This window comes from Bombus pyrosoma, linkage group LG17, assembly GCF_014825855.1.
Source record: "Bombus pyrosoma isolate SC7728 linkage group LG17, ASM1482585v1, whole genome shotgun sequence".
NCBI lineage: Eukaryota > Metazoa > Arthropoda > Insecta > Hymenoptera > Apidae > Bombus > Bombus pyrosoma.
Genome location: NC_057786.1, coordinates 2509483 through 2530154, shown reverse-complemented (window position 1 = coordinate 2530154; position 20672 = coordinate 2509483). Strand labels below are relative to the sequence as shown.

At 34.2% G+C, this 20672-nt stretch overlaps 1 protein-coding gene across 6 annotated transcripts in view; it reads right to left on the bottom strand.

Annotated features, from left to right (window-relative positions):
• The window catches only part of LOC122576904 (protein patched), a 91816-nt gene that overhangs the window by 26043 nt on the left and 45101 nt on the right, over window positions 1-20672 (bottom strand). For 5 of the 6 annotated variants that reach the window (XM_043747799.1, XM_043747803.1, XM_043747800.1 and 2 more), the window contains 2 exons: window positions 8551-8740; window positions 6374-6443 (listed from right to left, as the gene is read on the bottom strand). In XM_043747799.1, coding sequence (XP_043603734.1) covers window positions 6374-6443; window positions 8551-8740 — 260 coding nt within the window. Of the gene's footprint in view, window positions 1-197; window positions 374-6373; window positions 6444-8550; window positions 8741-20672 lie in introns of those variants that run through there. The other variant, XM_043747805.1, reaches the window with a different exon arrangement.

The window sequence follows — 20672 nt, the reverse complement described above, 5'->3', positions numbered from 1 at the left end:
CCCTTGATTTACGAATAATATGAATTTGGATAGGATTCGAGGAACCTAGCGGACATTTGTTACACCGTCGTCGCGGTGGTCTGGTCGAGTAACGCGACCACGAATTTAATCGAGAACGCGTTAAGCTCGTTTTTTGCCCATCGACTGTTTCATTTTTCCAACTAACGCGATTACACAGGCTTTCACTTCAACTGCACCTTCAGACGACGAATCGTAGGTTTCAGCGGCGATTTAACAGACGTTTGCTGCGTGATCGAAGGTACTTTGTGTGAGAGAAGAAATTTTTAGTTTGAACGAAAATGAAATAAGGTGAAATTTTGCTACGAAAGATCTACGTCGAATTCGTGGCAGCTCTTCGACTCGTACACGTACGAGCACATACTATAGGAAATGTTTCGCGGTTTGTTGACACTGTAACGCGACACGGTGAAATTTGAAACCAATTTGAAGGTCTATATAGAAGTTACAAGATACTCGTTGTAAACATACATTCGATATATTTCTATACATACATATACAGGGTGCGAGCGAATAACATGACAAGCGAGCACGAGATGATTCCTTTGGAAAAAATGAGAACAAAGTGTGCAATAAAATGTCATTTAAGGTTTAGTTTCCGAGAAAATCGAGTTCAAACGTTTATCAAGTATACTAATTACCGCATGGTTAATTACCGACTGGTACGAAAAACGATCGATAAGATGTTATCGTAGAAGCGAAAAGTAAGTAAAAGATGTAAAATAAATAATTTTTCCGTTTAAGGATTTATTTTCAAGAAAACAGAATTCGAACGTGTTTAGTTAAGATACATTAAGTATGATAAATTTAAACACAGTTCTATATTTTTGTGAACACAATTAAAGAAACGTTATCTAAATAGAAATTTGTCTCGTCCATCGAACATAATAGTAAGTGCTGTATTTTAAATATTGTATACACTTTTGCATGTTACACGCACTCTGTAGATTTTTGGAATCTTAAATTTCCGAAAAATACACAAACATCCGCTGTCTACTTATCACCAGTCTTTCGTGTTAATTGCAGCGGATGCTGTGCGTAACTGTATATGTCCGTGTCCTTGACAATGACTCATTTACGTCGTGCATTTTCGCGTTTTTCATTTCTGTCCAACCATCTTTTCAAACCATTGTAATTGACTTATAAAGTGACAGAACAAAGGCAACTCAAAATCCCGTCCCAAGATTTACATAATCTCGGTTTACGCGTCAACTTCTGTTGGTTTAAAATTCCAGTATCAAACATTTTTATGTCAAATATAAAAGCACCAATAGCCCAAATAATTTGTCATTCGAATATTGTCAAAAACTATTCTTCAAATCCGAAATCTATACCTAAAATTAGGAAAGCAATTTTGGCGAAGAAAAGTGCCTGCAACACGGCAACCAGGCAGACAAAGGTATTCGTCTCGGTTGCATACGTACAGGGTACAAACCTCGATTAATTCGAACCATGAAATAAAAACTTCGCGCAGTTAAATCTCCTAGAACTTTACGAATTACACGAATGCATAGCTCTATAAATATATTTTATACACAAACTGATATATATATATAGTTTCAATTAGGTTATTCGTGTAAACAGCAATCTTGTCTGCGACTGTAAATCGATGAGATCCAGTGAACAGGGATAAGAGGATGCGGTCGCGTTAAAAGTGAAACATCCTGTACATAAGCGCTGGGATAATAATATTCCTGTTTGTCTGAGATACAGAAGACCGCCGTGTGATTTAGTCGGTTGTTACTTCAGGCAATTCCTGCATACCGGAACATCTATCATTCAACAGAAACTTCGAGATTGAAACATAATGAATCGCGCGGATGTTGGCCGATCCTCGGAGTTTCTTCCGAACTACAGTCGGTTACAAAAGTCTACATACACGTAGCGAATTTTCTTAAACATTTGGACACGATCTAATCGCATAAAACCATCATATCACGTATTTCTTGCAATTCCTATAAGTGGAATATTTGGACACAGTTTAACTGCATGAAAATCTGCAGTCTAATAACGACGATTTTATCCAAATGGAAAGAGCAAACGAAAATGGTAAAAGAAGAGATACTTTCTCATATCGAGGCATTCGTGGCATTCAAAATATTGAATTTTTGGAAGTGCAGGGAGAATAACCACACCCTGTGTGGCTACTTGTGTTGAAAGAATTATCTGACTTGGCAGCCAGAAATACATGGCATCCATAAATATTTAAAGAAACTACCGATCAACCTTAATCCGCATTTCTATTGTTCTATTATCTGATGCGAAGAAATACTTCAACACACACAGAAGAGAAGAAAGGAGAATTACGCGTATCGACCAACATTCTTTCGTACTTTTCTCGAATTTCAGAAACGCGTTAAGAATGACATTGGACTTGAAAGGATCAAGGCAACGCGGCATAGTTAATCCTACAAAAAAAAGAAGAAGAAAAGCCAACAAAATGCATATTAACAAAACTTGTCCTCAATTTCCTCGCGAACGAACTCGCCGAATTGCTGGAAGTTGCCAAGATGAGAGGAACGAAGCCGGAATGAAAATCGGTCGTTCTTCGACTGACGATGGAAAAAAGAAAATCAGAGCATTAAATGGAGAGCAGAGTGCGGTGCGGTGAAACTGGTGCTGGTAACATCGCGGAAGCGGTGCGTTCGACGTCGCGGCGTCTCTCACGCTGAGGCAATTTCGTGCTTTTCCCTTTTCCCAGCCGCTCGAAACGCGTCTAACGCGTCCGCTCGTTAGCGGCGCGCAAGAAACGATGTAGCACGCGTGAGCGCGCGGAAACGAGCGTGCGACTTTGTACGTGCAAACCGGCGCGACGTTTGTTCGGCTTTTCAAGCGTCGTATTCAATTTTCGACGTTTACGACTGTACGTGAGTCGTTCGGGAACGACGCTGCGACATGGTGACTGGACTTCAGGACACAAACGAACAGATCCACCGCGGATACGTGCTACGCGTAGCGATGGCCACGATTTTCCCTTATTCTTTTCCTATTAAACCAAACTGTGAGAATCTTTCGATCCGTTTACGTTACGCGTCGCCTTCGTTCGTGTCGTTGCTAGATTACAAGGAAAACGTATTTTCGTGAACACGTATGAACACATATATATATATTCTATGTATCTGTAGAATTATAAATATAATATAAATTATTATATTTAAATTTATATGTAAGTTATATATTATATTATATTAAATTAAATTATATGAAATTATATATTATATTATATTCTATTATATTATATATCAAATTATATATTATGCTATATATTTATATTTAAATTATACTTTATATTCTATTATATTATATATTCAATTATATTTTATACTATATATTTATATTTAAATTATACTTTATATTCTATTATATTATATATTCAATTATATATTATACTATACATTTATATTCAAATTATACTTTATATTCTATTATATCATATATTCAATTATATATTATACTATGTATTTATATTTAAATTATACTTTATATTCTATTATATCATATATTCAATTATATATTATACTATCTATTTATATTTAAATTATACTTTATATTCTATTATATTATATATTCAATTATATATTATACTATCTATTTATATTTAAATTATACTTTATATTCTATTATATTATATATTCAATTATATATTATACTATCTATTTATATTTAAATTATACTTTATACTCTATTATATTATATATTCAATTATATATTATACTATATATTTATATTCAAATTATACTTTATATTCTATTATATTATATATTCAATTATATATTATACTATATATTTATATTCAAATTATACTTTATATTCTATTATATTATATATTCAATTATATATTATACTATATATTTATATTTAAATTATACTTTATATTCTATTATATTATATATTCAATTATATATTATACTATATATTTGTATTCAAATTATACTTTATATTCTATTATATTATATATTCAATTATATATTATACTATATATTTGTATTTAAATTATACTTAAATTTAATAATAAATAATTATATATAAATATATTTATAATTTATAATTATTCTAAATATATAAATAATTATATTTATTATTTACATATTTATATAATATGGCATACAGTAATATAATATATAATATAACATATAGTAATATATAATATATATAAAATACAATATATAATACATTCAACTATTCAAATATTTCATATTTTTAGAAATGGAATCTACGGGGATTTTGTTCTCTTTCTTTTGTTGTGTGTTTAAACTGACAAGCTATTTCTAAGGATTATCGATGACGACTACGAGAATCATCAGTAGGATTTTGCCATGATTTTACACAGATTACCGTGAGAATTTGTTTTACCATGATTTTACACAGATTCTAAGTATTATTAATATGCTTTTGTCCATAGTCCATAAGCGACTGTATACTTGCTTACTCAGGCTAAAAGGCTTACTCAGGCGATTAGACTGCGGATATTTATGCAAATTAAGGTTCTTATGAACATAACTGAGGAAACGAAGCTTAAACGAAGATTTGTTTCATCGTCCGACTCCCGCCGGTCCCTTGTGTCAATTTTGCACATTTTTCTGGCAAAAGATTGTATCGTTTGGTCACTTATAGAACAATTTTCCTGAAACTTGTTGACTTTGATGCGCGATGAATTGTACGCGAACGACATGAAGAGCAACATGAATTATTTATCTCTTCATTTCATCGATGTTTCGCCATTGTGTGAATCTGACGCACGAAGGACACGTTCAATTACAAAAATGAGGGACGAACGAGGGTTAAATATCATAACAGATACTATACTTCGAATATTTTGTGTATTTTTCTAAGCCGCATATATATTGTGTACACTTTTGTACTTTTAAATTTCGCAAAAATGCATAAAAGTCCGCAGTTTAGTTATTATGATGTACCTTTGACATTACGTAATTTCAACACCCTTGACTCTAATGATTTTGACCTTGAGATATATTGTAGAGGGTCTTGAGTAACATACACTTTGTCCGAGGAGTGGAACGATCGTGGGTCAAAAGTTAAGTTAGGTTAGATCTTTTGAGCCACCCATTGAATCTAACCTAATCTAACCTAACCTAATCTCATATAACTTAACCTAACCTAACCATATCTAATCTAACCATGCCTTACCGCTATTAGGATGGCAATTCTGAGCAAATGCACATACAATTTCATTTTTAATATCTTGTATCGAAGTAAATTTAATGTAACAAGTGGTATTTTCTTTTCGTCAAACAACATTTTTAATCAAGTCAAACTCTTAAATTGTAGTAAATGTAAGGTATCATTTTCTTTTTGTCAAAATATTTGGTCGTCTCCCCGTCCTCCTATAACGTAACCGAAATTCAATAAAATTGCAGTTGAGATTTTCTTTTCCCGCGCGATTATCATTTCGATATTCGAGATAAATGCTAATTGTATTTCATAATATACAATCGCGAATAAATATTTAAGTTTGCCTGGCAATAAGTAGCTCACTTGAATCGTAAATTCATTGTAAGGAATCACATAAAACAGCAAGTGATTTTACGATGGGTCGAAGTCATATAATTGGCAACAAATGATTCAGTTAATGATTGAACATGACTGTACTATTGTGTTTGTCATAGTATTGTACTGTGTAATAATAAATATCGTCATAATATTGCAATATTACATATTTGTAATACTTTTAATATATTTGTAATATTTTAAACAACGTTTCCTTGCATCTAATGCAAAGAAAAAATCCAAAAAACAGCAAGAGATTTTATAATGGACCGAAGTCATATAATTGGCACGAAATTATTCAGTTAATGATTGAACATGATTGTACTACTGTGTTTGTCATAGTATTGTAATGTGTAATAATATAATATCGTTATAATATTGCAATATAGCGGGGCAGCCAGCTACGCTCGTTGAGGCCTGTAACTCAAAGAGGGCGACGCGTCGCGAGTTCGAATCCTCTCGCCCCGTGATAAATTTATAAAGGATGGAAAAAATCCCCAAAAAAAAAAAATATTGCAATATTACATATTTGTAATATTTGTAACATTTGTAATATTTTAAACAACGTTTCCTTGCATCTAGCACAAAGAAAAAATCTAAATGAATAAATGAGAAAAGCAAAAATGCCTGTCCGCTCCTCGAGCTTTTTACTCTTCGTCTCGTAGCTATCGTAGCCATCGCTAGTTTCAGAATTTCCTAATGAGAAATCGAAAGAGTCACAATGCACGCACGATAACGCGATAGAGTGGTTCACGCGACGAATACCTGAACAGTTGAACAGCCAACGAACACGAACGTGACATCGCGTATCTACTTACATCTAGATAAAGTGGTAGCTCTAAATTACCTGGTCGATGTAGTGCATGTCGAAGTTGGGTATGTTCAGCGCGTAACACATGTCTTTCAGCCTCCACTCGCTGCAAACGACACAGAAAGCATGCATTCATGAATACAACAAGTTTTGCATCCCTTTAACCACCGTCTCGCCGATAACAGCGGCGAGGAATAATCGACTCTTGCGAACAACATCGAAACGATGGCAATCGTTGTTCTTCGCCGTCTCCTCGCCACTCACAGGGTGTCTACGAAGTCTTTGGAAAATAGGCAAATCGTGCGGTTATTTACATATTCACGTTTTATTTCCAAGCAAATCGATTTCGATTTTTATATATTCATTCGTTTTCTCTTATTTCCTTTTTTTCTCAGAGAATGATGTAAACCATCGTTACGCACCGTATATTATTAATTACACGATCAACGTGCTACAACCGTGCTGTACTCTTAACCAGAAACTCGTTCTATAACCATGAAATTATAGAGTTTTAATAACTTGATGGAGAGTTAATTTCTGCTTGCTCCCTGCAGGATAGTTTGGAATGGGAAGAAATTCTGAAGATTGAAACAAATGAAATATCATATTTACAATACTGTAAAATGTACTATATATATACATTTTACATTTTACAATATTACAATACAGTATTTACAATATTGTAAAATATACTATATATACATTTTATATTTTACAATATTACAATACAATGTTTACAATACTGTAAAATATACCATATATACTATATATTGTAAAATGTACTATATAAATATACATTTTACAATATTATAATACAGTATCTACAAGATTGTAAAATATACTATATATACATTTTATATTTTACAATATTACAATACAATGTTTACGATATTGTAAAATATACTATATATATACATTTTACATTTTACAATATTACAATACAGTATTTACAATATTGTAAAATATACTATATATACATTTTATATTTTACAATATTACAATAGAGTATTTACAATATTGTAAAATGTATATACATTTTACATTTTACAATATTACAATACAATATTTACAATATTGTAAAATGTAGTATATATATATACCTTTTACATTTTACAATGTTACAATACAATATTTATAATATTGTAAGATATACTATATATATACATTTTACAATATTACAATACAGTATTTACAATATTGTCAAATGTACTATATATATACGTCTTACATTTTACAATATTACAATACAATGTTTACAATACTGTAAAATATACCATATATACTATATATTGTAAAATGTACTATATAAATATACATTTTATTATAAATAATATATAAATATATATTGTAAAATGTACTATATAAATATACATTTTACAATATTATAATACAGTATCTACAAGATTGTAAAATATACTATATATACATTTTATATTTTACAATATTACAATACAATGTTTACGATATTGTAAAATATACTATATATATACATTTTACATTTTACAATATTACAATACAATATTTACAATATTGTAAAATGTAGTATATATATATACCTTTTACATTTTACAATATTACAATACAGTATTTACAATATTGTAAAATATACTATATATACATTTTATATTTTACAATATTACAATACAGTATTTACAATATTGTAAAATGTACTATATATATATATATACGTTTTACATTTTACAATATTACAATACAATATTACTATAATATTAAGGTACTTATTATTAGTATTATATATAGTATACAATATCGTAGACATAAGTGTAAATAGATTATAAGCATTAGTGTTAGATTAGAGATAAGAAGGCGATTAGTGCAATAAAGAGCTGTAAAGAAAGCTGAAAGTCCGTCCAAAGCCGAGAGGCACGGACTAAATAAAAATAATAATAATAATAATAATAATAATAATATAGTATACAATATATATATACGAAAAATTCCTATCTTTAAGAGTATGTCATTAATTCGTACCTTATTATTCAGTAAAATTCGAGATCACTCGTCTTACATATTATAAGAAAATTTCATTCGATATACGAATTCAACAGTCCGCCCTATGCAGATTCAAATGAAAATTCATGGCCCTTCTCCGCCAACTTCGTACACATTTCCACGTGTCTGGCGAAACGGTGGAGCGAATAAGAGAAAAGAGTAAGAGAAAGAAAAGAGAATAAAATAAAAAATGAACTTACGTGTCGAACAGGTGTACGGTGACCTGCGTGGCCGCCTTCAGGATTTCTAAGTGTTCCTTGAGTGCGGCAGGGTGCAAGATATTCGCCCCGGGATGCCTCGGTGTTTGAATCACCAGCTGATGCGTCGAGGCGGCTGCTTCGCCCAGTGCTTCCGAGGTGTAGGTCAACTCCTTTTGCAACCTTCCGCCTTCTACCATCAAAAAATAAAATACGCGTCACGTGAATCTCAATCAGAGAAAATTGTCTAACGAGATACATGTGCAAGAAGAAGCTTTTGAAAGCCGGGCCAATTGATAAAATTTTATTTATCAAATCGTTGACAAATGAAAGAGCAGAGTAAAATAATCTCGGCGGTTTCTTCCAACGATCCTTACGATATTTTAACTGCGCGATTTATTTACCACTTAGGTAGATATTTTATTTTTATGTTTTTTCGTATCTTATATTTATTATTAATTTATATTTGTATTATTATTATAATATTTATATTTATTTCTTATACTTATACCATCTGTATATTCTTATGTTATTTTTCATTTTAAATGTATGCTAAACTATCATGCAACTAAGCTATCATTCTTCATAAAACACAGTGATTAATATATAACACATATATATACATATACATATATCGACAGCTACGGAAGAAACATTTACAGAATGCACGTAATATAAAAACGCGCATAAAATATACAAAATGATGTTCATGTACGTAGCTACTGCTTAATAAATGAAATGAATCTCTGTTTGCTTCTCTTTCGTCATTGTGTTATCCATTGTTATTGGGTTGGCAACTAAGTGATTGCGGATTTTATCATTAGGTGGTATTGACAAAATCCGCAATCACTTAGTTGCCAACCCAATATTTCTGTTTGACCATCCAACGGCAAAACAGAAAAAGAAGTTAAGTGTCACAGACTAAACAGCCAAGTATCGTACGTTTAAAAAATTCTTATTCTTACCAACGCATTTCTACGTTATTCCTCATACTCTAGAACAAAAAAAAAAAGAGGAGAGAAAAAATGAAGACCAAAGGAAGAGAAAAGAAAAGAAAATATACAACCTATTCCGGTGTTTCCTCGGGTGTATTTAGTTGGTACGATAGTTTCTGGTAATTTCTGGTAATTCGTCAAAGAACGCCGCGTCTAAAATACAGGTTTGGAACGCAGTTGTCTTTCTTCAAAGGGCGAACTCACTACCTGGACCCTTTTCAGTTGGCTGGAACCGCGGTTGGCCAGAGTCACGAGGCAGACCATCAGGGGGATTGGCCGGTTGCTTTATTCGCGACTCGTGCCACTTTAAGCTTTCGACGGCCTGGTAATGTTTATGCTCGGGACGATTCCTCGAAGAGAAACATCGAGAGCTGGCCCGGTGTCGTAACACACGTTTCTATAGCTTTACGGATATATACCTACCGGGAAAAATTTCTGGCAGGGTACCAATGAAAGCGTTCGCCGAAGAAGACATGGAAATAGCTCTGTTATGGGTCGCAACCGTCGCCCTCGCTGTCACGTACACGACAACCCCATCGATCTTGTCGGAACGAGTCATTACACGTTCATCGTCCGTATCGTTTAAACGTATTAATCGTAACACGGAACGTTTCATGCTAATTATTCTGTGATTTGCAATTGGACAGATCGTTTGCTTGTAAATTGCACATATTTAAAACGTAATTTACACTATTTTATTATTAAACGATATTTATAGATATTCGTAGCTTCTCACTGGTCAAAGTGTAGAAACTGCTTTGGAATTATACCGCATTGTTTATCCATTTAAAATTGTTACTTGTATTTTCTATGTTACAGAAATAAAATGCAGCTGTATAAGTGTACGTATAAAATTTAACGCATATATCATAAACGAAGTTTGTTAGGTTAGGTTAGCTTTGCTAGGTATAGTTATATCATTTTTGTATATATATATACACAAAGCTATATATATATAAATAATAATAATAATAAACTATAAATAAAAATATATAAAAGATTTTATAAATCTGAAAACAATAGCGCCAGTTAATATAATAAAACTATACATATAAAGCAAATAGAACTAAATCTAACAAACTTCATTTGTAATTGTGTTAAATTCTATATGTATATTCCTAAATAATTATACATTCTGTTATTAATTATTATATTATTATTAATTGTATATTATCATATACAAATGTCAATAATGAAACTTTCTTTCAAGAAATGAATTAGTACCTCAGGCAGCAAATTGGGGAAAAGATTGAAACAAAAGCTGCAATCCAAAATAAAGTGTTACTATTGACGTTACATTAAATGGCGTTACTGCTACCAGATTTATAAATTTTTCTCCTCTAACTTTTCTGTATGTTGTACATGTATATAGATTAATTGCAACGTTAATTAAATCCAATAGCATTATGTTATACATTTGTTACACTGACAAGGCTACAATGTATACATTAGATTTTTAATAAGTTCCTAAAATAACAAATAAATAAACTATAAGATTCATTAAACGAAACGACATGGTATGGTTATTTACTATCCACCTGCTGAGTCTCATGTTTCTTATACAATCATTTTAGTTGATTTCTCCAGCAGAGGCGAACAAATTGCTCATTAACGAAAAGCAAATCGGTTTCATTAAAACCGGTTCCATAAAACAAAACACGCCCCCTCTAAATCCATTACGAAATCAGTTTCCTCAACTCCTTTATGTCCGTGTTCCCTTCGAATCGGCAAAGATTTTCATATCGATAATTACTGCTAATGGAAACATATTTTCTCTGCTTCCAAAGAAGCCACAATATTTCGACATTGAAGACTGAGAAAAGTCAAACAAATAAGGAAACGCTTATTTGTAAATTCAATTTGATTATACCATGAAAGATTTTATTTCCATCTTTGCTTCTTTTATAATATAACGTGCAACAATTTTTAACTGAGAAATAAATAAATATATAATAATATGTATGTAAAGTGAATACATATGAATGCATGTAATAATAATAATATATATAAATACACAAATAATATATAATAATATGTATTCATTTTAGGTATTGTTGTGTACTCATTTTACATGTTATTATGTATTCATTTAATGATGATTACATATTTATAGTTTTATATGGATATACATATAAATGCAAAAATAATGTAATAACGTTTTACATATTATTATGTATTCATTTTATGATGAATAAATATTTATATTTTGATATGAGTACATATGAATATATGTAAATATGATAATATACATAAATGTATAGGTAATATGAACATGTATTCATTTTACATGTTATTTAAGTTTATATTTATTTTTTATATTTTTATTTAAAATAATATGTATTCATTTATTTACATACAACATAACGAATAATACAACTACATATAAATGGTTAAAAAGAACAAATCTGAAAGATAATTTTGTTCGCAACGAAAGCATTATCGTATCATTCCATATTGTATTACTAAACACGCCGTACAAAATTACACGAAACGAAATACGACCCGCATCGGATATTTCGTTCCGAAACATTCCAACAGCGAACGCAACATCGAGCATCGAAAATCCTACATTCCTTTAAACTATCAATGAACGTTTTCCAAAATAAAAAATAAAAAGACCGTCAAATTCGTGCATTCCAAGGCTCCTAATATACCGGATGACTCAAGACTCGAAACTGACAGGCCGAGCCACAAAACCATTCAGACGACCGGACTAAGAGGTGGGTGTCCCGGGTTCCGTGTCTCGCGCGAACCAAGGATACGCGTATTCATCGGAAAGCAACGCGGGAAGGGCACGAGAATGACGTCTGACACGGGGTACGTCGGGACCCCACCTAGTCGGATTTCACCGTCAAAAATGCCGACGGCGTATTTGCTCGTTCCGCCACGGCGCGGCCTCCGGAGACCACCCGTGTTGCCCGCTATCAAGACGGTTCTCAACCAACCACGATCATGCAACGCCGTTACAGGATCGTCCATACGAGACGCAACTAACGTTGGATGTTTGAAACCGTAGCTCGGAGAAAATTTAATTTAAAATTACGGAAATTCGTGATATTAATTCGATATAGTAAAACAATAGCCCCCTCCCCTCTAATCGAATGATATGTCAGAGACAGTAAATATCGGTAAATATTGTCCATATAATATCATGGTAAACGTACCAGTCTATGGTAATATAATGTAATATTAGTATTGTGTATATGTATAATATAGTCAATTTATTTAATAGACCAGTAAATGTATATTAATGTAGCAATATGAAGAAATAATAAAATAGTGTTCTATGTAAATATCAGAATGTTGTACCATCCGTACAATTTGTACGTAATATTTCCCAATGACTAATTTTTCCTGCTTCAAATATTTATAAAAAATATAATATATATTTAATAATATAATATTAATTATAAGAATAAAATGATAATGTAATATTATGAAGTAAATATTTTATAATATTAATACTGTTACATAGTCCATTTATATAATCTATTCTCAAATATTATATTCTAAAATAATATATATCATTAAATATATTAGTAACATCAGAAAATAATGAAATAGTGTAATGTGTAAATATCAGAATGTTGAATACCATTCGAACATAATATTGCCTTGTAATGAATTTTTTCTGTTTCAAATATTTATAAAAAATATAATATATATTTAATAATGTAATATTAATTATAAGAATGAAATAATAATGTAATATTATGAAGTCAATATTTTATAATATTAGTACTGTTACATAGTCTATTTATATAATCTAGTCTAAAATATTATATATCATTAAATATATTAGTAATATCGGAAAATAATGAAATAGTGTAATATGAAAATATCAGAATGTTGAATACCACTCAAACGTGAATTTTTTCTGTTTCAAATACTTTATACATATTTTACAATATTTAATAACACATATTTTATAATATTAGTACTGTAACCTAGTATAATATTCATATAATAATCATATCATTAAATATATTAATAATATCAGGAAATAATAAAATATTGTAACGTGTAAATATCCGAGTACTGTACCATCCGAACGTAATATCCACCAGTAACAGATCTCGATTTTATTAGTGTTCATATACAAAATGTCTCCGACAGCATGGTACAAGCGTTTGGGTGGTGATTCTAAATGAAGAAACAAGTGGAAAAGAAGAATAACATTTTTTCGTTCGAGGCCTCGTCTCTGAGAGAAATAGGTTTAAAAATCCAGTTAATTATAAATTCCGAGGTATCCGGCTTCTCTTTCTACTCGTATTGCTAATAATTCAATCGAACGAGTATAGCTACGTATACGCGGCAACGCGATCAACATTTTCAACACGTGTTACGCTGATAAAACGATTCTTAAAATGCGATAGTCTTATCCTTATTTATGAAACCATTGGAAATGCCGACACCGTGGAAATAAGATAACTTTCATGGCAAGAAGCAAACGGCGACACTGTCCGTGTTTATAAATATCGATAGGATCAGAAAGAACAGTATCCGAAGAACACGAAGATTACGTGTGTAACGCACGAGTAACATTCACCTCCACTGTTGCCAGTTTTTCATCCTTACTATTTCTAATTTTTCTACGACTTAATCGTCGCGCGTCGAATAGAGGTTAGTCATTTTTGTTCTCCTGTGAGAGAAACGCTCTTAAATTTGCTGCAAAAATTCTTGCTTCGCAAGAAAGTCCAAAAATGGCCATTTTTTAACAACCTGCTTTGGGACGATTCGATGTGTTCCAGATTACATCATCACGTACGAAATGCGAGTGAACGAGAAGCCAACTGGCTGGGGAGACGACGGGCGGTCTTTCGAGTCGATATTCAGGGGTGTACGAAGCGGAGACGAACGAGGATAGCAGAGGCCTCATCGTGACCAATCTGAGGGACAGGGACGAATATCCCGCGATCGTAAAGCTCGAAGGACGAGCAATAATGAGGACAGCGTGAAGAAACGACGCGCGGCCGCGTGGCTTCCCTTCCTATTCCTATGGAATTTCGAATGTCTCGAATTTACAGCGTGGATTGGAATCTGTTAGATCTTTTTTCTCTCGAACACTCTGGCAACCAGAGTTGGGCGGAACGTAATTCGATTAACTGATGTTAAGTGAAGTTCACCGATGTCAGAATTTAATTTCAAATTGTACATTCCTTTTGTTCATGTGACTTTATTTAATTCATATGTTATCTGATTGATCAATTTCTCGATTTTTGTTAATATATTGTATAATTAATATATTAAAGAAAATTGTAATATACTAATATACTAATTCAGTCAATTTCTAATATATAATATATATTAATCAATTTCTCAATTTTTGTTAATATATTATATAATTAATATATTAATTACAATTATATTAATTCAATCAATTTCTCAATTTTGTTTAATATATTAATCATATAATATATTAACGAAAATTGAGAAATTGATTAATATCATATTATTTATAAAAATTGATTGATATTATATTAATGAATGATTAATTGATGAAATTGATTTATATTATATTAATTATATAATATATTAACAAGAATTGAGAAATTGATTAATATAAATATATTTGACAAATATAATTATATATAATTATAATGCGAATGAAAATTTATCCACTGATTATTGCTGATTAGATTGCTGATTATTTAATAATGATTAATGAGCAAAGACGGAATCAAAAGTTGTTGCAATCAATGGTCATGACTAATTTACTAATCAACGATCATCCCATTAATCATCACGTTTCTGATTACCCGTAGGTTTCCCGTAATAACAACACCATGAATATTTCAGTTCCACCGAATCGTACAGTACCAGCCAATCAGAATTATGTAAAAAACTTTATAAACATGCGCGGTCAGCCGTATTGTACAATTTTCAAAATGTACAAATACACGTTTCAGGTGCTTATAAAATATAAATGAATCGTTGAGTGATTTAAAAATGACTGATTAATGATCCTCCGTTATACAAGTTATTCGTGACTATAATTTATTTATTAACGATCGTATAAATTGATTGACGATTACTATTACCGCGACTATATTAAATAATCGATTACAAAAGTCGATTAAAAAATAATCGATTACTGTCCAACTCTATTCTGATTCTTTGCATCTTTGGTATTCACGCGATTAACTGTTTTGTTAGGTTAAGTGTAGAATGTATTAGTGGAAATTGCAAAAATTTTTATTTTACGCTTTACCGGGTTGTAATTTTAGTTGAAATGAATTAGAAAATTCTAATCTTCGTTTACTTAACATATAACATATAATATACAATACAAATGTAATAAAATAAAGTACAATATAATATATAATAAATATAATATAGCGCGACAATCCTCCACTGTATACTCCGCTCAACAAGGAATTCTTTTTCACCCGTAATAAAATCTCCATCAAAAAATGTGTTTCCGGGCGTGTGCGGTCGTTTGAATTATCGCCGGCTAACGAACGCCGGATAATTAATCAGAAATAATTGCCCGTATTTATCTACCCTCCAATCTATAGACTGTTTGTATAATGCACGCGTATCGTGACGCGAGTTAATGAAAGTCGTTAGGAGACGTTATGTAATACCGTTCTAAGAGGGGCAGGGGGAAGGGACACGATCGTAGACGGTCGTGGAAAGCAGTCGATTTAGCTTTGGTGGAATAAAGGGTCATCGTTACCGACCTGGGTAACAGGGACAGATACTCCCTGAGCGTAAACTCTGGGCAGACCAACACGGTAATGAAGGTAGCGCGAAGAAGAAGGGAACCTGATTGCGCACGTTCGACCTTTTCCTCCTGCCTCTTTCTCTTTTCTTCCCTACCGGTGCGCTACGAACAGCGTGGAATGTCGAAAACCGCTACGTATTTGTTCACGGACAACAATAGCAGCGACCTTCTTACCGAGCGAGCTATCGGCCAGTTTCAACTTACAATGACAGCACTCGAGGAAACGTAGTACAGATCATTTTTATTGTTGCACTGTGGCACGCGTACGGTCGTAACAAACCGTGTTGTAGCGGTTATTGATACCGGACGACGTACACAGGGGATCATTTACTCAAATCACTTTATCGACGGGGTATCGAGTACTTTGAAGGCGTCAACGCGCGCTACAGGTCGTTTCTGTGCACACGGCCGATCTGTACGCTTATTGCGAGGACGAAATGATATTTGATACGCGCTGTGGTAATCGAATGCTTCCTCTAGGCAACCTCTTCTTTTAGCTGTGAGCGCAAAAAATACACAACGTTATTGACTAGCGTATAACGTCCTACGTGACGATGGGAACGTTGGAAGTACGGAATTTAAGAGGAATTTACGTTCGTAAATAATGAAGTAATAATTAGAAATTGGTGTCAACTGTTCCAACTTCTTTGTCCAGTCACTCCACATTGATTTCATTCGCTAGACATCTTTAAGCTGTCGGTTTCAATGTGAATTATATTGCGCGATATTTGTTCTACTTAGGTGGACAATGATGATTATAATGTATTCAACAATAATGATGTTAATAATAATATTGAACAGTAATTGATAAAAAAAATTGTTTAAATTGCATCCCATCAACTTGCTGTCTTTAGAATACGTTTTAAGTAGAACACGCAAAATAGTAGGTAGTTATTGAAGAGAATATTAAAGAAGAATTAGGAGCGTGAAGAATCATTGCAAATTTGACCAGTTAACTGCATTCGACGCGTATATACGTCGACCTAAAACTTTATTTCCAATTAAATTATATTTTATAGTAAATTACCATTTACTATAAAAGATCCAAATTTTAGTAAGAAATAATAAGAATGTTATTTAGTAATATGTTTTTACTTTAGACTGTCAGTAAAACTGCTACATATTTTATGAAGAAAAATTTGATTATTTTCTTTGGTATATCGCTTATTCTCCATATAATGTGTTCTTTTTTACAAACTAAGTTTATTACTTTCCCCGTTATATTGGATATGTCTATGTAACCTTGTCACCTTACAAATTGGATGAATATTTTATATTACATCATTTTCATGAAAATATAGTATAATAAATATAATATGGTTCAATTTTTTAGTCAAGTGTGTCGAACAAATTACTGAGAAATATGCAATTCCACAAACGCAAACTTTGAAAGTTGGTCGACCACAAAACCTACGCGTCTCATCGGAGAACATTTGCCTAATTTTATACCAGCAAATCCACTTCGCCGTTTCGAAAAATGTCACGCTGAAAACACCAACTAAATCTCTTCTATCTTTTTTTACTTCTTCTTCCGTACGAATTTGATTATTTCGTTGCAACTCTCAGATTTCCTATAACGCCAACTTTTCCAACGATCGACTGTTCATTTCTTCGAATAAAACTGTAAGCCACCGTCATTTCGCTTTAATTTCGTCGTAAAATTCACAACACGAGCATTCTCCCTGCGCATTTCCTACGCGTACAGACGTCGTCGCTTGTTTTCATTTACGCACTCGTCCACAGCTTTCTCAAACTAAATTCCCCAGTCAACTGGTTAAAACCGTCTCGCGGAATTCACCCTATGACGAGGCGACACCGTGGAGAGCCGCGCAGAAAAGAAGATAAGAAAGAAGCGATGGCGGAATCGAGTCGACAAGACGAAAAGTAGATGTCCGTAATTATCTGCAAGCTACCGCATCGCGCTAAGCGCCATAAGAGGGACGCGACCGAAACGACAAACATTTGCCGGTGCAGCGATCGAAACGCCGGAAAACGCGCGCTGCGAGAGGCGGAGGATCCGTAGATTTGAGGTAGCCTGTACCCGCGCCGCGGACTCCATCTTACAGACATAGGCGCGCGAGTTTCATAGCCGAACGTTTCCTTACGAACGGAATCACTTACAACGAGTTTCTCGACCTCCCCTCCTCTCTGTGCCTGGTGCCGCCCACGTGAACGAGCGCGCAGCCTCAACGCGCACGCGCTTCGCGAGCGAAATGAATCAGCCTGTAGAATGCAGCGCGGACCATCCAGCGTAATAAAGACACTATTCTCTTTCTCTCTTTTTCTCTCTGTACGCTCTGCGTAGCACGAAACATGCGTCTTAACGGAGGCAAGCGGGCAGAAGGACGGAGACGGAGGCTGAGAGGCGGAGGAGAAAGAGAGAAGAAGCTTGGAAGGGAAAAGAGGCGAGGAGAATGTACCGAGCGCCTGTGATTCAGCCGAGGGTAAAGAAGGAAGAAGAGGAAGGAAGGGGAGAGGAAACGCGCATCTTGATTTATCGGCGGGGCGTCTCTATAATTATTTCTCCGTCCCTGTCTGCCACACGGGGGCAAGATCGCGTTCCCGGTCTATCCGCGCCCTTCCGGCTACCGTGATCGTACCGTGTAAGAATCTGCTTTGCTCTCTGTCCCTCCGGGGCACCTTTGAATGGCCGCGTGTTTCGCCTTTGTCCACCCCGTCTCATTCAGCCGACGCGTCGGGTCGCCGCCACCGACACAACCACGCACGCTCTGTCCGTTTGTTTGCCGATCGCAGATCGACCACGTGGCGCGCTCCATCGACAGATCGTCGCGTTGCGGCGATTGCGATCACAGCGCAGCGGAGACGGTGCCACGAATCGTCAGCCGTTCGATCGCGCCACTCGTCTCCGATCTGCCATCGTTTCTCATTGGCGTATTTTTACGAGAATCGAGAAAGTACTATCTGTTTACAGAATACCGTAGAAGGTATTATAGAAAACTGCCTTAGCTTCGTTCGTATATTAAGACGACGTATGTCTACCAAATTTTCTGTTTGTTCAGCTTGAGTCTTCTAACGCCGCCATTTAAAATAGCTCGTAAGTTAGTCGTCAGTTGTATGAGAAGATGTTTCCAATAAAAGTTGCACGGTATCTGGGGCAGCGTACGGTGCTCTAGTTCGTTTTCTGCTACCTTAGTTTTGTGGTGAGATATTACAGTCGCCTTCAGTTTTCGAATGCCTCGTGGATCCTCAATGTCAATTTGAAAATATCTTAATAATTATTCATGAAATTTCGATTATTTTCAACGTGACGATCGAAAGTAATTTTAGTAATCTTCCGATTTTTAAAGTTCCGCTAATCACGTTAATTATTGCCACAGATAGGCAAAGATGGGAGGCAGAGAGCTGCGGAAATACGCTTCGTATTTCTACATTTGGCGTATGTTTTACTTCTCGTACGTACCGCTATTCGTTCAACGTCAGCGTGTCTCAAACGAAAGAGCGAATGTCAGGTTTGTAAGCCAGCAATTCGTAATACCAAACCGCAAACGAGTAAACCAATTGCACGATCGTTCAGCTGTCTGTGATCACACGTGGACACTGACAACCTACGATTGTACGTACATTGGCAAGCAGAAGTTCGAAATCATCGTCTTTCACAACATTCAAGAACTTGAAGATAATGTCGATATTTAGACTTTATTTCCCTCTTAGGAAATTTTTTAATTAAATACAAAAAAAAGATGGAAATGTTTATGTCCATAACCTCAATTTTGAGTCATATTGGGTTGGCAACTAAGTGATTGCGGATCTTCTCATAACCACCTAATGACGAGATCCGCAATCACTTAGTTGCCAACCCAATATATGCTTCGCATACTTCACATATTTTCCCGCGTTGTACGAACTCCGTAGATTTTGCGACCTCGTAATTCCGTAATTTTCAATTCCCCCGTACGCGGATACAATCTTCGGTCTAATCGTTGCCACCGAGCTCGGTTAGAAGTAACAGTACTTGCTTGCGGTTAGCATCGCGTATTCAGGTTCCGTAGCCGCGCGGTCCAAGTGCGGACGAGCGGTGTATATCAGCGTGACGATTGCGTTCGCGGGAATCTCGGGAAACGGACGATCCGCCCGTAGCTGTAGCTCGACTTAACGAGCGCCTTCGAAATTGCACGTACCGGAAAATAATTAGGCGACGGTTCCCCGGAGAATAAAACGGGCTGCTTCTGCCACATGCGACAAAACCAGCACGCAGCGGCCCTCCTCCTCTTGTTTCATCTGCTGTCGGCGAGAAGGAAGAAGCGACGTTTAACGATAATTCGATGCTCGCCCCAATAGCAGGAATGGAGAGTGCGGCCACCGGACCGACACGACCGACAGAGCCTTGAATCAACAGTATGGCCAAGGTCCGAAGAAAAAGGGGAAAAGAGTGGAAAGGGAGA